The sequence below is a fragment of the Corythoichthys intestinalis genome, chromosome 19 (genome assembly GCF_030265065.1).
Source record: "Corythoichthys intestinalis isolate RoL2023-P3 chromosome 19, ASM3026506v1, whole genome shotgun sequence".
Classification (NCBI taxonomy): Eukaryota; Metazoa; Chordata; class Actinopteri; order Syngnathiformes; family Syngnathidae; genus Corythoichthys; species Corythoichthys intestinalis.
Genome location: NC_080413.1, coordinates 11,143,345 through 11,162,106, shown reverse-complemented (window position 1 = coordinate 11,162,106; position 18,762 = coordinate 11,143,345). Strand labels below are relative to the sequence as shown.

At 39.0% G+C, this 18,762-nt stretch overlaps 1 protein-coding gene across 3 annotated transcripts in view; it reads left to right on the top strand.

Moving 5' to 3' along the window:
• Positions 1-18,762, top strand: part of pak5 (p21 protein (Cdc42/Rac)-activated kinase 5) — an 88,312-nt gene that overhangs the window by 26,926 nt on the left and 42,624 nt on the right. The window contains exon 1 of one of the 3 annotated variants that reach the window (XM_057823011.1): positions 1,237-2,310. The exons of the other annotated variants lie outside the window; for them this stretch is intronic. Coding sequence (XP_057678994.1) covers positions 2,215-2,310 — 96 coding nt within the window. The 5' untranslated portion in view covers positions 1,237-2,214. Of the gene's footprint in view, positions 1-1,236; positions 2,311-18,762 lie in introns of those variants that run through there. 3 annotated transcript variants of the gene reach the window in all.

The following is an 18,762-nucleotide window of genomic DNA, read 5'->3' as shown; positions in this document are numbered from 1 at the left end:
TACGTACTCCCCTCCCTGCCAGTGGTAATGAAAGTCATCTCATGTTGCACCTTGACTTTCACACCCTCAAAGGAGCTCATTTACAGTGATGGTGCGTGTGTGTACGCCTGCTCGCGGGTTCACGTGTGTGTTAATGTGAGCGCATGTTGTCTTGTACTTGCAGTTTGAACTGGTTTCCTCAGCTGTGGCTAATGTTACAAGTGAGATGCAGAGAATGTGAGTGGTTTGCTCTCATTGACTTTGTGGTAGCTTGATTACAAGGGGGTCCTTGGTTTACAACAGTCATTATGAACAAGGTTTTTAGGTAACAAACAGGGCGCAATGAATAAGATTACAGAGGACAATTCATTTCTAGTGGTTCAGTCAACCTCAAATTAGCGCGATAAGGCGTAAAAATATTAATCTGTTTTCTACCTCACAATTGCAGTGTTTTTGGCAGACCTTTTAATTTTCTTCTGTTGGACGATAATACTTATTAGTAAAGATCCCGATCGATCGGGTCCGATCATGTCATTTTCAAAGACATTCTCAAAAAAATATCGGACATGCCTTTTTTTTAATATATCTATATATTTTAATTAAATCGTTTTCTAATTGTATTTAACGTTACAGACAAAATGTCTTACATTCATCCAGAGTCTTTAGTATTGGCTTAAAGTAGGGCTATCAAATTTATCACGTAAACAGCGGTAATTAATTTTTAAAAAAATTAATCACGTTAAAATATTTAATGCAATTAACGCATGACCCACTCACGCACTGTCGCGTTCAATCTATAATGGCGCCGTTTTTTTTGTTTTTTTTTTTTTTTAATATATAGAGCTAACAGGAAGCGTAAAATGAGTAGTGAGAATTTTGGCAGTCTTTGGAGCCTCTTTTTAATTGGCTAAAGCCTTAAAATCCCTCTCTCTACAATTAGAAATATCATGGGAAGCAATGTGGGGAAGAACGGTAGTGGTTGAATTTTTCCTTAACACCCTAAGTTACTTCCCAAGATATATCAATTGATGCCACTACGCACAGTCATGGTTGCACTTCCCATCATGCATTTGGGCAGAACAGTTAAATGGCTACAGTATCATTTACTGAAAGCTCAACAAATACACTAGATGGCAATATTTAGTCACAATATACAAAGTGACATTTATCCTTTAAGAATTACAAGTCTTTCTATCTGTGGAGCCCTCTCACAGAAAGAATCTTAATAATGTAAATGCCATCTTGAGGATTTATTGTCATAATAAACAAATACAGTACTTATGTACTGTATGTTGAATGTATATATTCGTCCGAGTTTTATTCATTTTTTTCTTAATGCATTGCCAAAATGTATATGATCGGGAAAAATTATCGAGAATGATCGGGATCGATTTGGGAGCAAAAAAAAAAACATGATTGGAACAACCCTACTTATTAGTCTTAGTTATATTTTTATCATCTCAAAATGTGTTTGTCATCATGTCGTTTTTGTTGATGAAAACCTCAGACCAATTTCGTCTCGTTTTAGTCGGCATTAAAATGTTTTCATCTGTAAAATTTTAAAAAAGATACCCCAAAATAAATACCATATTGGCCCGGATATAAGACGGTGTTTTTCGCATTGAAAGCACAACCATCCAAAAATTCCAAAAGTATTTTATTTTGTTTATGATGGCGGATACCCTGTCCTCTGGTGGCAGACTACCTGTATTACTTTTTTTTAAAAATCGTTCGCAGTACATAAATCAATTCATAAAATCGACCTATCACCCAGGCCTACCTCAAAGCTGAAATAGAATTAATCAGCATCAAACGGCAGGATCCTTTATACCCAAAAGGTTTTTTTTTTCTGTCGCCATGGAGCCTCCCCTCACACACACACTCATCTCCATAACTGCATGCACTGCAATGTGGGACGTGTAGGTGGAGAAATCTCAGTGGATATTTTCAGGAAGTTGAACATTCAGCCTTACATCATCCTGGAAGAGGTGGACTGTTTGCAAGACTGTAGAGGCTGAATTGTTTTGGAACGCCAACACAATGTTGCCACTCTAAAAAACGTTCAATAGGGGGCAGTGAGGTAGCAATGTCAAAATGGAGGCACGTGATCCTCGCTAAGCTCTAAATGTCAGTCGGCTGCCCCGCACCCACTGACTCTTTTAGCGGAAACCTGATCATGAAGCTGCTCAGAAGCTAGAGGGTCTTCAGACAGGGTTGGGCGGGGGCACCGTGACCATGGCAGGAGGTCAGGGAACCCAGGACGCTGTAGTGACGAAGGACTGGTCTGGAGGGTGGCCGTGGGTCAGCCATGTGGAGAGAACACAGCAACAGGTGGGTTATCTGTTGGAGTTAAACCTAAGCTTTCACTGCTATTGAAAGTTAATCTTGGCTGGAAAACTACTGATGTGTGAGGTTAACATACTTGAATTATTCATAGAGATGTTTCTGCTGTTGGGAAGCCATTTTGTTTTGAAGTTTGTAGTACTATATCAGTGGCGGATGCTGGTCTTTCAATGAGGGAAAGCTCAAAGTGTTTCTGACTGTGAGTGCTTTGTGACAGCGGAAAGAAACTATAGTGCCAGAAGTCAAGTCTCCAAACACAAGCACCTACAATAGAACAAAACCCACCAGAAATAAGCTTGAATTTTTGCTAGTCGTTTTAGCAAAGCAAATGTCGCTAGAGTGATTATGAAAGTGTCAGGTTTAACTAAGAAAGACGGAATGAAAATTGAAAAATGTTAATATTAATACGACAAGATCATTGATTCGCTCATTTTGCTGTCAATCGAAAAGGGATTCAGCCTCAGACAGATCACCCAATCATCATGCAGAGAACCAGTGTGTCCGGGCCAGCCGAGCCTCTCCCACTACCCATAGACCCCAGAGACGCAGAGTGTCCAATGGGCGGGATAAACCCAGCCTTTAGCCATTGACTCGTCTTGTTTCGCTGTAGTGGAACAATGTACTCTAAAATCTGGAAACTCACAGCTTCCACACTGTTTAAAGCAGGGTCCCCAACGACCGGGACCAGTACGGGTCCGTGGCGCATTTGGTACCGGACCGCACAGAAATAATAAATAATTTATTAACGACTGCGTTCTGGCCGATTGACTTTGGCCTGTGCCGTTTAACACACCAATATCCCTGTCTACTCTAGATGTACAACTACAGAATGGGAGGTCGTCATAGAAATGCATTGATTGGACTGTTAGCAGTACATCTTGTTTTGTATATGGCGGAAAACACTGAGGTGACTTAAAGTTCCGCTCTGAGACCCCCAATTTAGCCAACTTCCAAAATTTTCCGATATGCATGTGTGATACATCATTGGAAAGCTTAAAATCTCAATTTTCTGGGGAAAGAAAATTTTTGAACAAGAGGGCATTTAAAAAAAAAAAAAAGTTTTTTGAACAGCAAAACCCGATCTCGAGGTGAGAGCACGCGAGAGCAGAATTACAGACACCTTGACTTTAAGGAGATATTATCGCGTACTTACCTTGTTTCGATCCCAAAAACTCCATGTAGCATGTATCACCGAGTGTCAAGACACAGCAGTGAATGGCCACAGCTGGATTTTTTGGGGGATTTTATGGGTGAAACATGGTAATATAACAAGGGTCGCAATGCAGAAATCGCAGACATCAAGGAGTGGTCGAGATTTTCATTTTCATATATTTACCCTTTTAAATGTTTTTTTTTAATTTTTTTTGTTTGGATCGATTATTTGTCATCTAACATATCGGCGAAAATGCGACAGTAACAAAAAAATACAATTAAGAGATAGTTATGAGGTAGATATCCGTGACTTTTTTGCGGACGCCTTTTTTTAAATTGTGACGTCATTTGTTTAAAAGTTTAAAATATGTGAGTGAATAATTTTTTAAAGTCTTTTTTAAAACAAAATATGAGACATCAATTAATGATTCTAAGCTAAAAACGACAGACATTTTGAATAATAAATATAATTAATTACCTTGGTTTTATGGCTGTGTTGAAACAAAAGCGGTTGCGCGACGTCTGTAAACGGGGGTTTTCAGGGTAAAACGGACAAATTAAAAATAGTTTGGGGGCTTAATGCGCCATGAATCTGCTATGTCAGCATATAGACATATTGTTCTATCAAAAACAATAGTTGTTTTGGCTCAAAATACAGCAGTTTCTTTTAAAGACGGTTGCAAGACCAGAAACTGCTTTTTCAGTCTTGTCTGTGTTTTCCCCCATATCTATGTGTGCTTGGGCTCGATAATAACGTATGACGTAGGTCGTCGCCCATCACATTTGTTCCCGGAAATAATTAGCCCCAACACTAGAATGACTGAAAAACAGACATCTTTGGACAGATTTTTTTACAGGTAAAAGGGAACCTGACGACCCAGAAGTTGAGCCTACAATCTCGAAGAAAACAAAATCTATGCTACTTCACAATCACTAAAGACCCATGAACTGCTAAGGAGTGGATTCGTGAATAACCGAGTGATTCAAGCATGTCTGTGCAACAGGAATATCAGCTTTAGGGATCGCAAATCACGGCGACCTTAAAAGTACATTTGAGACAACAACTCTACCGAGGTTCTGGATTAAAGTCATTTTGGAATATCCTGACATCGCTAGGAGAGCACTTAAACGAAACAAGCTCAGGCCTCCCACTGATTCAGCGGGTGAGTTGTATTTTCCTTGCACTTAACACGACGGGGCTAAAACCAAATGTTATTTTATATTTGCTGTATTTTTCTGCCGCACATTGCCGGTGTTCTGACAAATTTGGCATGCGCGTAACGTTAAAAATGACCACGAATTAAAGAAAGGAATATTAACTTACGTTTACCATGTTAGCTGCACACAACAACTGCACGCAGCTCTGTCACTTAACGACTTTGCCGTGTCGTTAAGCATTAATTTATGCCATTTTCGTGTTGCACATGTATGTTTATGATGTAAATCGTTTTTTTAGCACCGTTGGATAATATTATAGAGTCCAACTGAATATAAAAGGGGGCTTTTTTCACCGCCACAAAAGCGTTGAGAGCAAAATTTTATAAGGGTGCAAAATTTTTGCCTGGCACGGCCAGACTGTTCTCCCTGTATTTTTCAAACACTGAGAGAAAAGTCTGGGAACCAGCCCATTAACGGCCTCTCGAGCAGGTACAAAATCAATCGACAAATCAGATTTGTTTATTTGCGTGACGTTTTCTTAACGAGCAACGTCACTCTTGCGCGTCGGAAGTCGTCTCCACAACAACACAGATGGTGAACATGAGAGCCGAGAATATGTTCCAATCCACGGTAAAATCAGTTTTAAATTACCAAAAACGCATCAACACGAGTAATTGACAACAGTCTATCTCGCGCTAGCCTTGTTGAATAAACTCCGCTCTCCTCGTATGTTTACTTCCGCGCGCAAGTCCCTCGTCCTGCCCTCGTCGTTTTATCAACGTCACGTTTGCCCGTCGCTGATTGGTCCACTCCGCTGTCTGTTTTCTTGGGCTTGCTCCGCCCTGGAAATTGTATCCGCTGAATGGTGGCCAGACTCAATAGCTGGAACAGCGGTGAGTCTGGTGTACCAGGCAAGCAAAATGTGACAAAACACCGGTCCGTCAAAAAAAGACCCAAATCGCACCAGTCCGTGGTGCAAAAAAGGTTGGGGACCCCTGGTTTAAAGGACTGTGAAGCTGTGCGATTGTATGAAAAGCAAGCCGCATCGTAACCAAGTGATAAGAAGCGAATTCTGAACAAAAGTTGAGCGCGTTGTAGCGTATACAGTATTTAGGCAATGACATGTAGACACAACAGTATACATTTGATCACCTATTTTTTCTTCATATGTTTCCGGAAACCAAAACCTCGGGAGGAAAAAATGTGAAAACCGAATCAACTTGCGCGGACTTTAACAACAGCTCGGTGAATCCATTCACATTTCATATGCAGCAAACATTATGTTGGATTGGCATGGTCTTTCAGAGGACAAAGAGGTAAGCCATTTTTATATTTTTAACTTATTTTTTTTGCGTAACGTTGTGCCGTACTGCTTCTGTCTGACAATGACTGACCTGAAAAGAATTACAATGGTATCTGACTGCCACTGTTACCGTTTCTGTTATATATATATATATATATATATATATAACAACTTTACTAAGGGGGAAGTGTAAATAAATTATAGAATTAACATGGTTTATTAATGAAAAAATTAAAATTGTTCGTTGGCTGTCACTGAGTAGCATTTGCGATCGCTACACAAAGCTAACTAAATTACCCCCAAGAACGGTAAGAGACGTAGGACAACCAGAGGGTATATAAGAAAGACAGGGCTGATGGTAAAGGATAGCTTGTTGAAACAGGAGAATGTCATTGTCAGTCGCGTCGATAAAAAAGCTAAAGCTATGCTTAGGTCCGCTCGTTTTTTTCGTCTTTTTCAGCCTCCGACACTCAAGCCATCTCTTTAACTGAACATTTTTATGTTCTTCCACATCTTTGCCAGTGAATTAGGCACCTGGCACATCATTTTCGGAGAGAATTGGTAGGTTTAGCTCTGTAAACATCTCCTTCGTACACGATTTCCAAATAGGGACAAACGGTGGCTTGTCCCTACTTAGCAACAGTAGCTAATGTCATGAATAGTAATGAGCGGAAGTGACGTGTTGCTTGCAGTACGCCATTGGAGCAATCCAACCCTGTTGTTTTGCGATTGTGAATGGGAAAGACTAATGAGGACCACAATGCTCACAAAAGATATGCTGATTAGGGTAAGACAACCCTTCTCTGGATAGAAAAGGGGTTTGTATCAACTGATCCACCCTTGGTAGTTCTAGTGCTTAGAGCAATTGCCTCTGATAGAGAACTCTTAGCACGGAGTCTACAAAACAATCAGCCACAATATGTATATGAAAAAGATTAAGTAAGCAAATGTTGTTAACTCATTCACTGTCATTGAAGGCGATGGACGTCCAGTCCCAATAAATTGGGAGGGGCTTGCAGTGATCATTTGCCAAATCCCAGTTCAACTAGATTGGACTTCCATCGTCCTTAATGGCCCTGTAACGTTATCATTCACTGCCAGCCCTTCCAGTTCAAATTGATGTAACCTCTATCACCGTCAGTTGCAGCCAATACTGAAAGCCGCCACTCTTTCATCATCATCTTCATTGACTGTGCCATTCACGCACTGAAGTGAGATCCACGGGCGCTGATCAATACGCCTTTAATTTCAAGTCCAATTTGAACGGAGCTCAGTCTGAATTGATGCGGGATTAAATTGGTGTGAGCAGGAATACACTTGAAGCAGAATAGCCGCTGATGGAGGAAGAGAATGAGAGTGGAGCATCTGTCTTTTTTGGGCAAAGAGCTGGAGTGGATGCCATTGATCCGTTCCCTCCTCACTGCTGTCATTCCGGGGATTTTTGGCTTCGAGTGAGCTCTGGCGTGCTTTGCCAGAAGCTTCTCAATTGCCCTTCGCCTTCTTAGTCAATGACTTATTTTGTTGGCTTTTTAAAAAGGTCGTCCAGCAGTTTTTCCTCCCTCATACTAGCAATTTATACATGCAGGCAATCATTAGCAAGGACAAGAATCATTCATTGTCTGTCAGTCAATGCAGACCCAGGCGTCGAAGTTGTCTTGATGTTCCTGTGGCGCTCTCTTGTGGCTAAATAGTGAACTGCAACTTTTGTTTTCCATTTGATTGGCCAATTGAAATATACTGTGATGTACTTATGAAATCATTCATTAATCTTTTTATTGGCTTTTCACAATAATGAGATGGATACTACAGGAGGAAAGATCAATAATATGATTTCCGGAAAAAAGGCGGATAAAGAGAAATGTGTCGTTACGACCGAAAAAAAGAATATTGACAACTTTCACACCACAAACAAATGAAAATGTAAAACATTTCAAATAAAATGTTAAAATTAATCATAAAATATAATTTTATAAATGTATTATAGTTTTGTTCATGTGTGCAACGAGTTGGTAAGTCTGTGTTAATAGTTAACATTGAATAAAGAAAAGACCATTTCATACTAATTTAATACAGATTAGGGCTGCAGCTATCGAATATTTTAGTAATCGAGTAATCGACTGAAAATTCCATCGATTAATCCAGTAATCGGATGAAACAAATTTTTAGGTGAAGAGCAATTATAAATATGCATGAGAAAACAAGACATTTCATCTAATCTTGAACCATTTTCAGTCAATCAATGTCTTTATTTTCGATGGATATTGTTGAAAATAGCCAACAATTGCATCTCAGATGTAACTACAATTAAAAAAAAAGACTAATTCACTGCTTTCACTCAAAAGACCTTTAGACCTTATTAAAAATATATAAATATATGTATATATATATATATATATATATATATATATATATGTATACACCTAAAAATGCATTTACGCTTGATAACGCACATCACTTAAAAGAGGATTTTTTCCCACGTGTTTCAATTGAATTTCTATTTGTGTCAAGCCATTTTTAAGTTCTAGTTAAGTTAGTCTAAACTGTAAGTCCTGATAGGATTTTGAGTTTTTGCAGTGTTCAAAATAAATATATGATACAGGCTGTATTGGAGCACATTAGGGACTAGTGCTACTTGGTGTTTTATCCAGCAATGACTACTGAGCTAAAATTGATAGTTAGCATTATTGAGTTTTTATTTTACATCCTCATCACTCCACAACGCTATGTTATATTAAAGCCTGTATGTAAGACACGTTAGCCACGCATCGAAAGTGGTCATAATGAATTGAAACCTAGCCCTCCGCAGGGCTAACGTTACGTGAGCTAGTCACAGTAACGTTAATCTTATTTATTAGCGCTTTACAACGCAATACAAGTGCATTTATTCAGTGGGGGGAAAATCCCACATAAAGAAATAATTATTTGACATCAAATAATGTGTGTCACAATTATTAGCACCCATGGTGTTAATACTTTGTACAACCCCCTTTTGCCAACAAAACAAGATCTGGGAACTGAGATGGCCATGGGAGGAGCAAAAATGTCACTAGAAAAATGTATTGCACGTTGCATTGACTCCTAAGATCCAACAGAGGGCGCCAGAGGAAAAGACATTCAAGTCCACCGAACGTGCTTGGCTTTATTTGCTAGGTTGTGTTTAAAAGTTCCTTATTTTGGAAACGCGCCATTAAGTCACGTGACAATTGTCTCTGTGGAAATTATGCAAACGCCAGCCCCGGGAATGTAAGGCCTTGTTTAGACTGGCAGCCAGAATAAGGATTTTTAGCCTATCCAGATTGAAACTACATGGCTTTTTTTGTCGTATTTTTGCGGGACGAATTGAAACCACATATGGGACATAGTTTCATATCAGATATGGACAAGATTATTTGGCAGGTTTTGACTGTCCGTGGCGTCACTCTTTGCTGGATGATGATGATACCTTCATTGCCACAGCAATGTGTCAAGTGTATTAGGGAGACCAAACGTCCTCTTTAGCCTGGACATGTCCACTTTTTACATCCTGTTCTGGGCGTCCGACGGGGTTTTATAAATTCATGAAAATTTCCGTTTTTTTGACTGATTATTTGCAATACTACGGTACTGTCGGACCTGTGACGTGTTCCCAAAGAGCCTGCTCAGTTGTTAAAACTTGTGTTCAATACGTATATAATCAAATGCTCATGTTCCTAAAAGTGTTAAATAAGTCAAAAGTACCTTTATTCTTCTTTGGATACAAATTTGCACATGCGTGCGCAGTCACAGACTGGCTTTGTCATGCGTCAACTGTCAAGTCTCATTCACAAACAAATCTTTGTCAGGACAGGAGCTCACTGGCTATCGGAATGTACACTTGCTAAACATTCGGCAACTGTTTACTTCTGTCTGAGATTTGTACTTGCGTGATCTGTAAAATCCCGTTAGGTGTAGGATCGTTACGCTGATGTTGATTTTGAACTTTTATTCCAATGTTTGATTTTTGACTCGCCTACCGGTGCTAGCTGTCAGTGAAGTAAGCCGCGGTAGTCATTATGGGATATGTAGTTTTGAAGTGCTGTGTTTGGGTTGAAAAGAGAGATAATATTTTGTTCAAGGATTCGCCAATACAGAAGAGGCATTTAAAAAAAAAACATCACTATTTAATTCCATTGTTTTTTTGCGTCATAGTTTTAGGAATAACATAGCCTGTTAGGTAACCTCTGCGAATTTTGAATTGTGTTTTGGATTTTATAGCTTTTTTTTTTTTTTTTTTTTTTTTTTTTTAGTAAAACTGAATTTTTCTATCCACGCAGAGTACTTGCTAATAGTGTGAATAGTCAGCCCTAAAAATCAGATTTGAGGAGGAATCCGATCGGAATCAGATATGCCTACAGTAAGAGCTCCTAACAATTCAGTTCACTTCTTGCTGTGTTTATAATAAATGACTGGAGTGTATTGGCTCTGAAGGGAGGTGAGGAGCTTCATGTATGTCCAACGACGGGAGGAGATATGCATCTGTGGCACTACATTCGCAGGGTGTTGCGTGCCTGCCATGTTTCCCACAAACACCATAAATCACGGCGACGTCAAGGTTAAGTAATGCTAACCAACCAGAAAGTACTGTATTGTATCCGTGGGGCGTTCAAGGGGAGCTGGGGGTTCAAATGACGCTCCAGTAAGTTGGACGCACAGACCTCAACCAAGGTTGAACTTTGGTAATGTCAAGTGTTTCGAGTTTACTGTTTTACCTGGACAAAATGGCCATTCAAACAGCGCCGTATTCCCGTCATGAATTGCGATAGAGGCCAGATGGTAGCACCGCTTTACTGTGCTCGTATTGTACAGTGGAGTTTTTATCTTTTCTCGTGAAATCTAAAAAAACAGCCCGAGTGATGTGATTTGCTGACGCATTCAAGTCTGTTCTTTTGAGTTTTCCTGTTCGCGTTTGTCCTCTCTTAGCCTCCCAAAAGGAGCCCCCCTCCAAGAGTCAGGCTCATTATTTATGCCCGCCATCATTAGCTGCAAGGTTAATCCCCCTTTATCGGCCAACGAGGCTCATTTGTCATGCACCGACCTCCTCCTCCTCCGTCGCCGCCTTTTACTCGTTTGTTTCTCAGAGAAAGTAGACTGTTCTTCCTCGTTTCATCTATCCTTGTTGTGTCATTTGTCAGATTTCACATTCCATCTATTTTCTCTTGTTTTACATTTCCTTTGTTTGGTTTTCCTTACCCTGTCCTGTCATGTACTTTTATTTGATTGCTTTCGTTTGACTTTTCTATACTTTCCTTTGAGTTATTCTGTCCTTTTACGTTGTGTTTTGTATTTGTACTTCATTTTCCCTCCTATTCTTTTCCTACCGGTCTCATCCTTTCCCCTTTCTTACATTTTCTCTCATGTGCTTTCCCATATTCTATTATTTTAGTTTAGTTAGTAGTCCATTCTTTTTGTTTTTACCTCTCCTAGCATGGCCAGTACTTTCCCTTCTTTCATTTTCTTGTCTTGTCCTTTCTTTAAAGGCAACCTCAGACTTAAAGACTTTTAGGCTCTAATAAGCCAAAATTGTTCTCTTTTACTAAAATATGTTATTAGAAACACATATAATATTTCCACAGATTTAAAAATCTATAATATTTAGTAAATGTTTTGACCTACAGAGGGCGCCATGCTATATAATGACGTAGTTTGTCACTGTCTCTAGACGAGCACTACCGGGATTCTGCAATTCCTTCTACGTGGCGAGACGTCCAACACATGAGCACATTGGTTAAAAGCAGCGAGTACTCACTGTTTGTGTTTTTACTGAGTCTTTTATTTAGGGCTGCAACTATCGATTATTTTAGTTGTAAATTAATCGATGAACTAGTTAGTTCGAACAATTGAGTAATCGGATAAGGAAAATTAAAGATTAAAATACCTAAACTGAGCCTCAAACGATATAAAATAATGAATGAGGATCTAAGTACAAAAAAACCCAACAACAATTGGCTAACTTACATAGCAAAAGTCCGCTAGCTTAGATGCTATAATATGCTAACTTTTTTTTTAACAATGCTCTTGACAAATGCTTCGAACACATATTCCCACAAAAAGAGCTAAATACACCTATAAACTAAATTATAATTGCATTAAAAAAAATTTTTTGCTCAACAAAAACTTAGCTTATGTTGGTCTTAACAGGGAGCAGCTGGAATCAGCCATGTGAAAAGAGTTATATCATATTCACTTTTGCCACTAGAGGGCAGTGTATCCACCCAAATCAACAAAACTAAATGCAAAAACTTTCAAAACGAACCATTACAACGCCACTTTAACTAAACGAGCACTCGAAGCACCAAAATTTTATTCGAATCTTTTATCTAATAGAATTACTCGAGTTAATTGATTAATCGTTGCAGCACTACTTGTATTATCTTTTAATTGCCTCAAAATGCGTTTTGCATGTGTTTCCCTCTCACTTTTAAGCATTGTGTTTTCTTGTGGTAGCTTTAGAGCAGATTTTTTATCTGTTGACCACATTAGTCACATAGCGTATTTAAACCACCCTTATTTGATATTACAAGGTTTAAGTGTTTTCTTAAGACATCTTTAGTATATGCTGCCTGTGTGCATCTACACAAAACAAGCTGAAGGCGAATGGTAGTACTCAGGGTGTGAAATTCACATCTTGTAGAACTTTTTGCCGGTGTAGCACATTTTGGCAGAACACCGGTTTTGTTCAAGTCTCGTCTAGTCTCATCCCATCTTTCCTGTTCATTTTGCTTTTGCTGCTCGTTTTGTGAAATATCGACAGTGCTGTCATACTCATTAACTCATTCACTCCCAGTCATTTTCACCGGGTCAACCCCCTTCGCTGCCGGCTGTTTTACTGGATTTTGACTGTTTTTACATGCCCACAGAAAATTCTGTTCTATTGCTATATAAACATGGAACCCACCAAAAGAAAGATTACTCTCTTCTTTCAGCAGGAAAAAAGTTAGTACATATCTTTTTCCAGTCTTTAGAAATCAGCATTAGAAAATAGCATAGTTTGAGCAATTTTTCAATTTCTGATGAAAAAAAACAGAGAAATTGAGCTTTTTGTAAAAGCATACATTTCAAACATAACTTTGACTTTAACATAGCAATTTTTTGCTTTTGTGATTTCCTTCTACAAAATAACATAAACAACAAGACAAATAGAGCTTTTTAGCAAAGTAACAATTTATTTACACATAACTAAACTATTGAACTGTTGAACTATTTGCGCACATAACAATTTACTTGAACATAATATTAGGGGAAGGCTCTTGGCTGCTCCCAGTTGAATGAGGTGGCTCCCAATAATCTGATGAGTCCGGATCAAGATCGGTCTCACTTTTTTCATCATCTTCATCGTTGGCTTCAACCTCGGGCTCAGGGGTAACGCGACGTGTGCTCCGCAGAACGCGTGTGGAACCTGACGCTGTTGTGGCCGTCTTGGCAGACGGGGTAAACTTCTCTCTCATCACCGTCTGTGTCATCTAGATTTTTTTGAATCCTTCCTTGACGATGGTTTCCTTTTTTTTCAAAACACTCCTCAAGTGTCGTTTGCCTTTTTTTCCCGATCGTTCTCCACATTTTTCCTCACGCGTCTTCACAAGATCCCTCCAACTTCCGTTTCCTGACTATTTTTCTTCAATTCCTTTCTTGGCCCGAGATGAGTTCTTAACAAATGCGCTACTGCCCTCCAGTGGCCAGTTTTATTGCTTTAAAATGGGTTTTGAGCATTGTGCATTGCAGCTTAGTTGCATCAGAACCTAGAGATGCCTCTTGTAAAAAAGCAAAAAAAAAACAACAACAAAAAACAACCAAAAAAAAAACGTAATAGACGTATAAATACGTTTTTGGGACACTGAAACAATTAAAAATAGAACGTTTTTGGGAGCAAATGAGTTAATGTTCCTCTCGGGTTGCAATTGAAAGGGTTTAACACGTGACATAGCCCGGCAGCGTAACCCAGTGACGTCACCGCCCCGTGACGTCAACAACAATGGCGGCCTACTAGTTCAACAAATTTTACAAATTGTACAAAAACGAAAAGACCAAGAGGGGTTTTAATATCAAATTATTTTAACTAGGGTTGTTTCGATCATGTTTTTTTGCTCCCGAGCTGACCCTGATCGTTTTAGTTTGAGTATCTGCCGAACCCGATATTTCCCGATCCAATTGCTTTTTTTTGCTCCCGATTCAATTCCAATCATTCCCGATAATTTTTCCCGATCAATACATTTTGGCAATGCATTAAGAAAAAAATGAATACAACTCGGACGAATATATACATTCAACATACAGTACGTAAGTACTGTATTTGTTTATTATGACAATAAATCCTCAAGATGGCATATACAATATTAACATTCTTTCTGTGAGAGGGATCCACGGATAGAAAGATTTGTGACTTTGTATATTGTGACTAAATATTGCCATCTATTGTATTTGTTGAGCTTTCATTAAATGATACTGTAGGCTTGCCCAAATGCATGATGGGAAGTGGAACCATGACTGTGCATAGTGCTACCAATTGATAAATCTTCTCTGCGTAGGGAAATAATTTAAGGTGTTAAGAAAAAGATCATTTGCTACATTGCTTCCCCACATTGCTTCCCATGATATTTCTAATCATAGGGAGAGGGATTGTAAGGCTTTAGCCAAGCAAAAAAAGGTTCCAAAGGCTGCCAAAATTCACTTTACTCATTTTACACTGCCTATATAGGTAAAACGGCACCATTACAGATTGAGCGCGACAATGCGTGGGTGGGTCGCGCAGCGCATTCATTAATTGTGTTAAATATTCTAACGTGATACATTTTTTAAAAACTAAAGACTAAGCTAAAGACTCTGGATGAGTGTAACATATTATGTTTGTAACGGTAAATACAATTAGAAAACGATTTAATTAAAAAATATATATATATATTAAAAAAAGGCATGTCCGATATTTTTTTGCCGATTCCGATACTTTGAAAATGACGTGATCGGACCCGATCGATCGGGACAGCTCTAATTTTAACTCATAATAATGTTTATCTTTTAAGAACTACAAGTCTTTCTATCCGTGGATCCCTTTAAAGCTTCCCCTCAGTGTTTCTCTTGTCTTCCTTCTTTTAATTTCTTTTGTCATTTTTCCACTCTTGTCCTGTCCTGATCACGCTCTTCTTCTGACTCGTATTTTTCCCATCCTCCTCCTCTCCTCTCTCTATTTTTTCCCCTTTCCACTATTTCTATAATGTCCACTACTTTCCTTTCCATGTGTTTTTCCTTCATCTCCACCTTTTCCCATACTCCATCCTTGTTTCTTTCTCATTTTCCTCTTGCAATTTCTTTTGTCATTCCTGCACTTATTTCCTTTCCTGTCATCTTCCTTGTCATTTCCTGTCCTGTCCTGTCCCTTCTCTTGCCCCCCTCCCTGTTTTTTCCCGTTCCCCCCCTCTGCTGTACTTACCTTGAACAGGCCACGGAGAGTAGATCTATTACAGCTTATCACTAAAGGACAGGCCAACGCGGCAAGCCGGTGAAATATGGCCGCTGTCAGAGCCGACGCCGAGCACGACCCGACTCACGCCGCCGTAAGGACGTAAAGAGGCGGCGGAGGGGGGGGCTGTTTCTGCGGAGGCCGCTCACTATAAGCCCTCTAATTCAAATTAATGGAAAGATTTCCAGGCGCGATCCCTAGCGCTTGACAGTGATTTGGCACACAATTAACCTTGTCTCTCTCTCCTCGCCGATGGCGGCAGCAAAGTTTCTGCCTCCCGTGCAGCCGCCGCTCGAGCCTCCGCGCGCTGCTATTGATTAGCAGCTTTATTACATGGCCAATGCTGATCGCTAATTGAGTTAGCCTGCATGTAAACCCTCTTTTACGCAGAGCCGTAACCGTAGATTAATTACTTCATTACGATGAACTCTGCCAAGCGCAAATGTGTGAGGTGTTGATTCCACGCTGCTCTGACTGGAAGACGTGTTGCTTACAAACAAACGTCTTATAAAATAGGGGGGAAAAAAAGGATCTTCATACTGATGTCATTTGGAGAGTGATGACATCTGTGGTTTATTGTCAGAAACATGCATTAGCTGAAAAAAAAAAAAACATTACTTGCCTAAAGGCAGTGATTAAAGCGGTGTGCATGAATGTGAGCAGATGAGCTCCTCAAGTTATTACAATATGTCACAAAGCAAACCATTATTATTAATGCTACATTTGTGCAGTGTCTGCAAGAGTCCAGAAAAATATATGATAAAGTTGTCCGATGATGACTTTTTAACCAATTCAAGTTACCTTGCCAGCATAGGAATGGAGCTCGTTCGTAACTCGGGGACTACCTCTATTGTCCAACTAAAAAAATCCGCTACGCTATGATATATGCACTTGGTGCACTTAACGTGTTATTGCTAATTGTATTGTGATGTCCCACTGGATGCTTTAATAATGATAAATGTAACAACTAAATAAAGTAAACATTCTGTGAAAAGTAAGAGAACAATTTTCAACTAACGTTAAAGAAAATAATGGTCCCATATAAATAATATAAATTGAAATCAGCATGAAAATCTCCATAATTAAATAAAAAGAATCATTCATGATTAAATCACGATTACAGTAGTTACCCCAAAGAGCCACGAGGGGGCAACCAAAGCATTACAAATACAAGCAGGCAATCATAGGACATGCCAATGCAATGAGAATTCCCGAATTGCATTTTGCTGGGTTTTTGCACAGATTTTTGTATTTTATTACTTTTGTTAGTGACTATTTATTTCTGGTAACGCAGTAGTTTTATGAAGCGATCGACTGATATGGGTTAAAGTTAACGGAGCCGATTACCGATTTCTGGAGCCGATATTCATTTGTAGTAAAAGTAATAAAATTGGCAGGAAAAAATTTAATAATGCAAACACTAACCTTCCTTGAAATGCCTAAAGCATTTTTATTGAATCATACAAATCAGAAATAATAGCTCCAGAGGTGCCTGAATTTGTAAGACTCAGAAACACTTATAAAGTTGACTAAAAGGTTAAATAAATGACGCTGACATTTTTCCACAGAAAATATATAACCACAAATATAAACACAGGTCTATATATACATACCGTAATTTTCGGACTATAAGCCGCCATCCACCAAATTTGACACGAAAACATCATTTGTTAATAGATAAGCTGCACTGAACTAGAGGCCGCAGCTGTCCTTATTCTATTATGGTATATTTACACCAAATAAAGATATTAACCGGGAACACTTTATTTGACAGCGGCGTCACAAAACTCTCATAAGACCACCAGGAAGCTTTGAGAACAAAGCAAAGCTGCATTGCTTCAAGAAGCTTCATTTGGCCATCACTGCTCCCTTGAGGGAGACAGTCAACCTCTGCTGCCATCTGCTGTAAACACTGTCGTCGTCCAACATGCCTCCTAGCATGCATTGCAGCGCTACAGATGTAAATAACAACCAAGATTCATGTTCTGTGATAATTATTTCTTCAGTTACCCTTCCAGTTGTTTTATTAATTGCTAGCTCTGGTATTTGGTAACACTTTATTTTACAGTGGCACTATAAAACTGTGATAAGACCATCATAATTATGACATGACACCGCCATGAGCATTAATGAATGCTTATGACAAATGTCATTTTGTGTCATCCGTCAAATTATCTCACTTTTCAATAGTTGTGAAAGATCCGAGCTGGACATAAATGGAGTTAGTCACATAATTTGCCGGATGATGCTTAATGACATCTGTCATAAGCGTTCATTGATGCCGATGATAGTGTCATGTCACAATTATGACGTTCTTATAGCAGTCTTATGACGCTGCTGTCAAATAAAGTGTTACCTATTAACCCAAATAAATCAACAAATAAGCCGCACTGTACTATTAGCCGCAAGATTCAAAATGAGGGGAAAAAAGTAGCGCATTATAGTCCGAAAGTTACGGTAACCAAGTTTTAAATGGATTTTTTTTCATATCGGCCAGTTGGATTTTAAAAAAGGCCGATATACATCAAAGTTTCAAATATCGGCGCCGATAATCGGCCCGGCCAATAATCAGTCTATCTTTAGTTAAATGTGATGAGTTTATAATTAATTATTTTTCAATCATTTATTGTTCATTTAATTTTTGTACCATGAATGCAAATGTTTTGCTCATGTAACAAATCCAAAGCATCTTAGTTGGGTGATATCGAACATTCACTATGAAGGTAACATGCAAATGTTGTTGATATCATCCAAGCTTCATTTTTAAACGCTTTTATTGGCCAATGTTATTGGCTACCCAATAATATCGGACAACTCTAATGAATTACTTTGACTTCTTTGTAACAAATTCACAGTTTAAAACTGATTGGTCTAATGGCGATTGAGTTAAATTCACATTTTTAAAAAAGTGGCTGTCCAATCATGTCGAATCCCACAGATGATCCCAAAGCTCTCGACTGTCATATTAACACATATTTTATATCCACGCATTCAGTCCGGCGTCCCCGATGTGCGTGTCAACACTCTGACAGATGAATGGAGTTAGCATGAGAGGGTGGGTTTGGGGCTTGTGCAGGTGTTTAAAGACGTACAGATGTATTCTTATGTCAGCACATCGCCGCTTTGCCGCCTTCCTGCCTCAGCATAAGTGACAAGAGCGTGACGGAGACGCGTGACACTCCGTCAAAACGAAGAACTTGCTGACGGCTGACGTGGAGAATAATCATGCTCCGCCTACAATAGTGAATCACAATTGTGTCAAAGTTGAAAAGGGAGTTGGTAGTAAAACAGCAAAAAAATGCATTAATTCTAAAGAAAATGTGAATCGTCTGATTTTTTTTAGATGCTAGTTTTATGT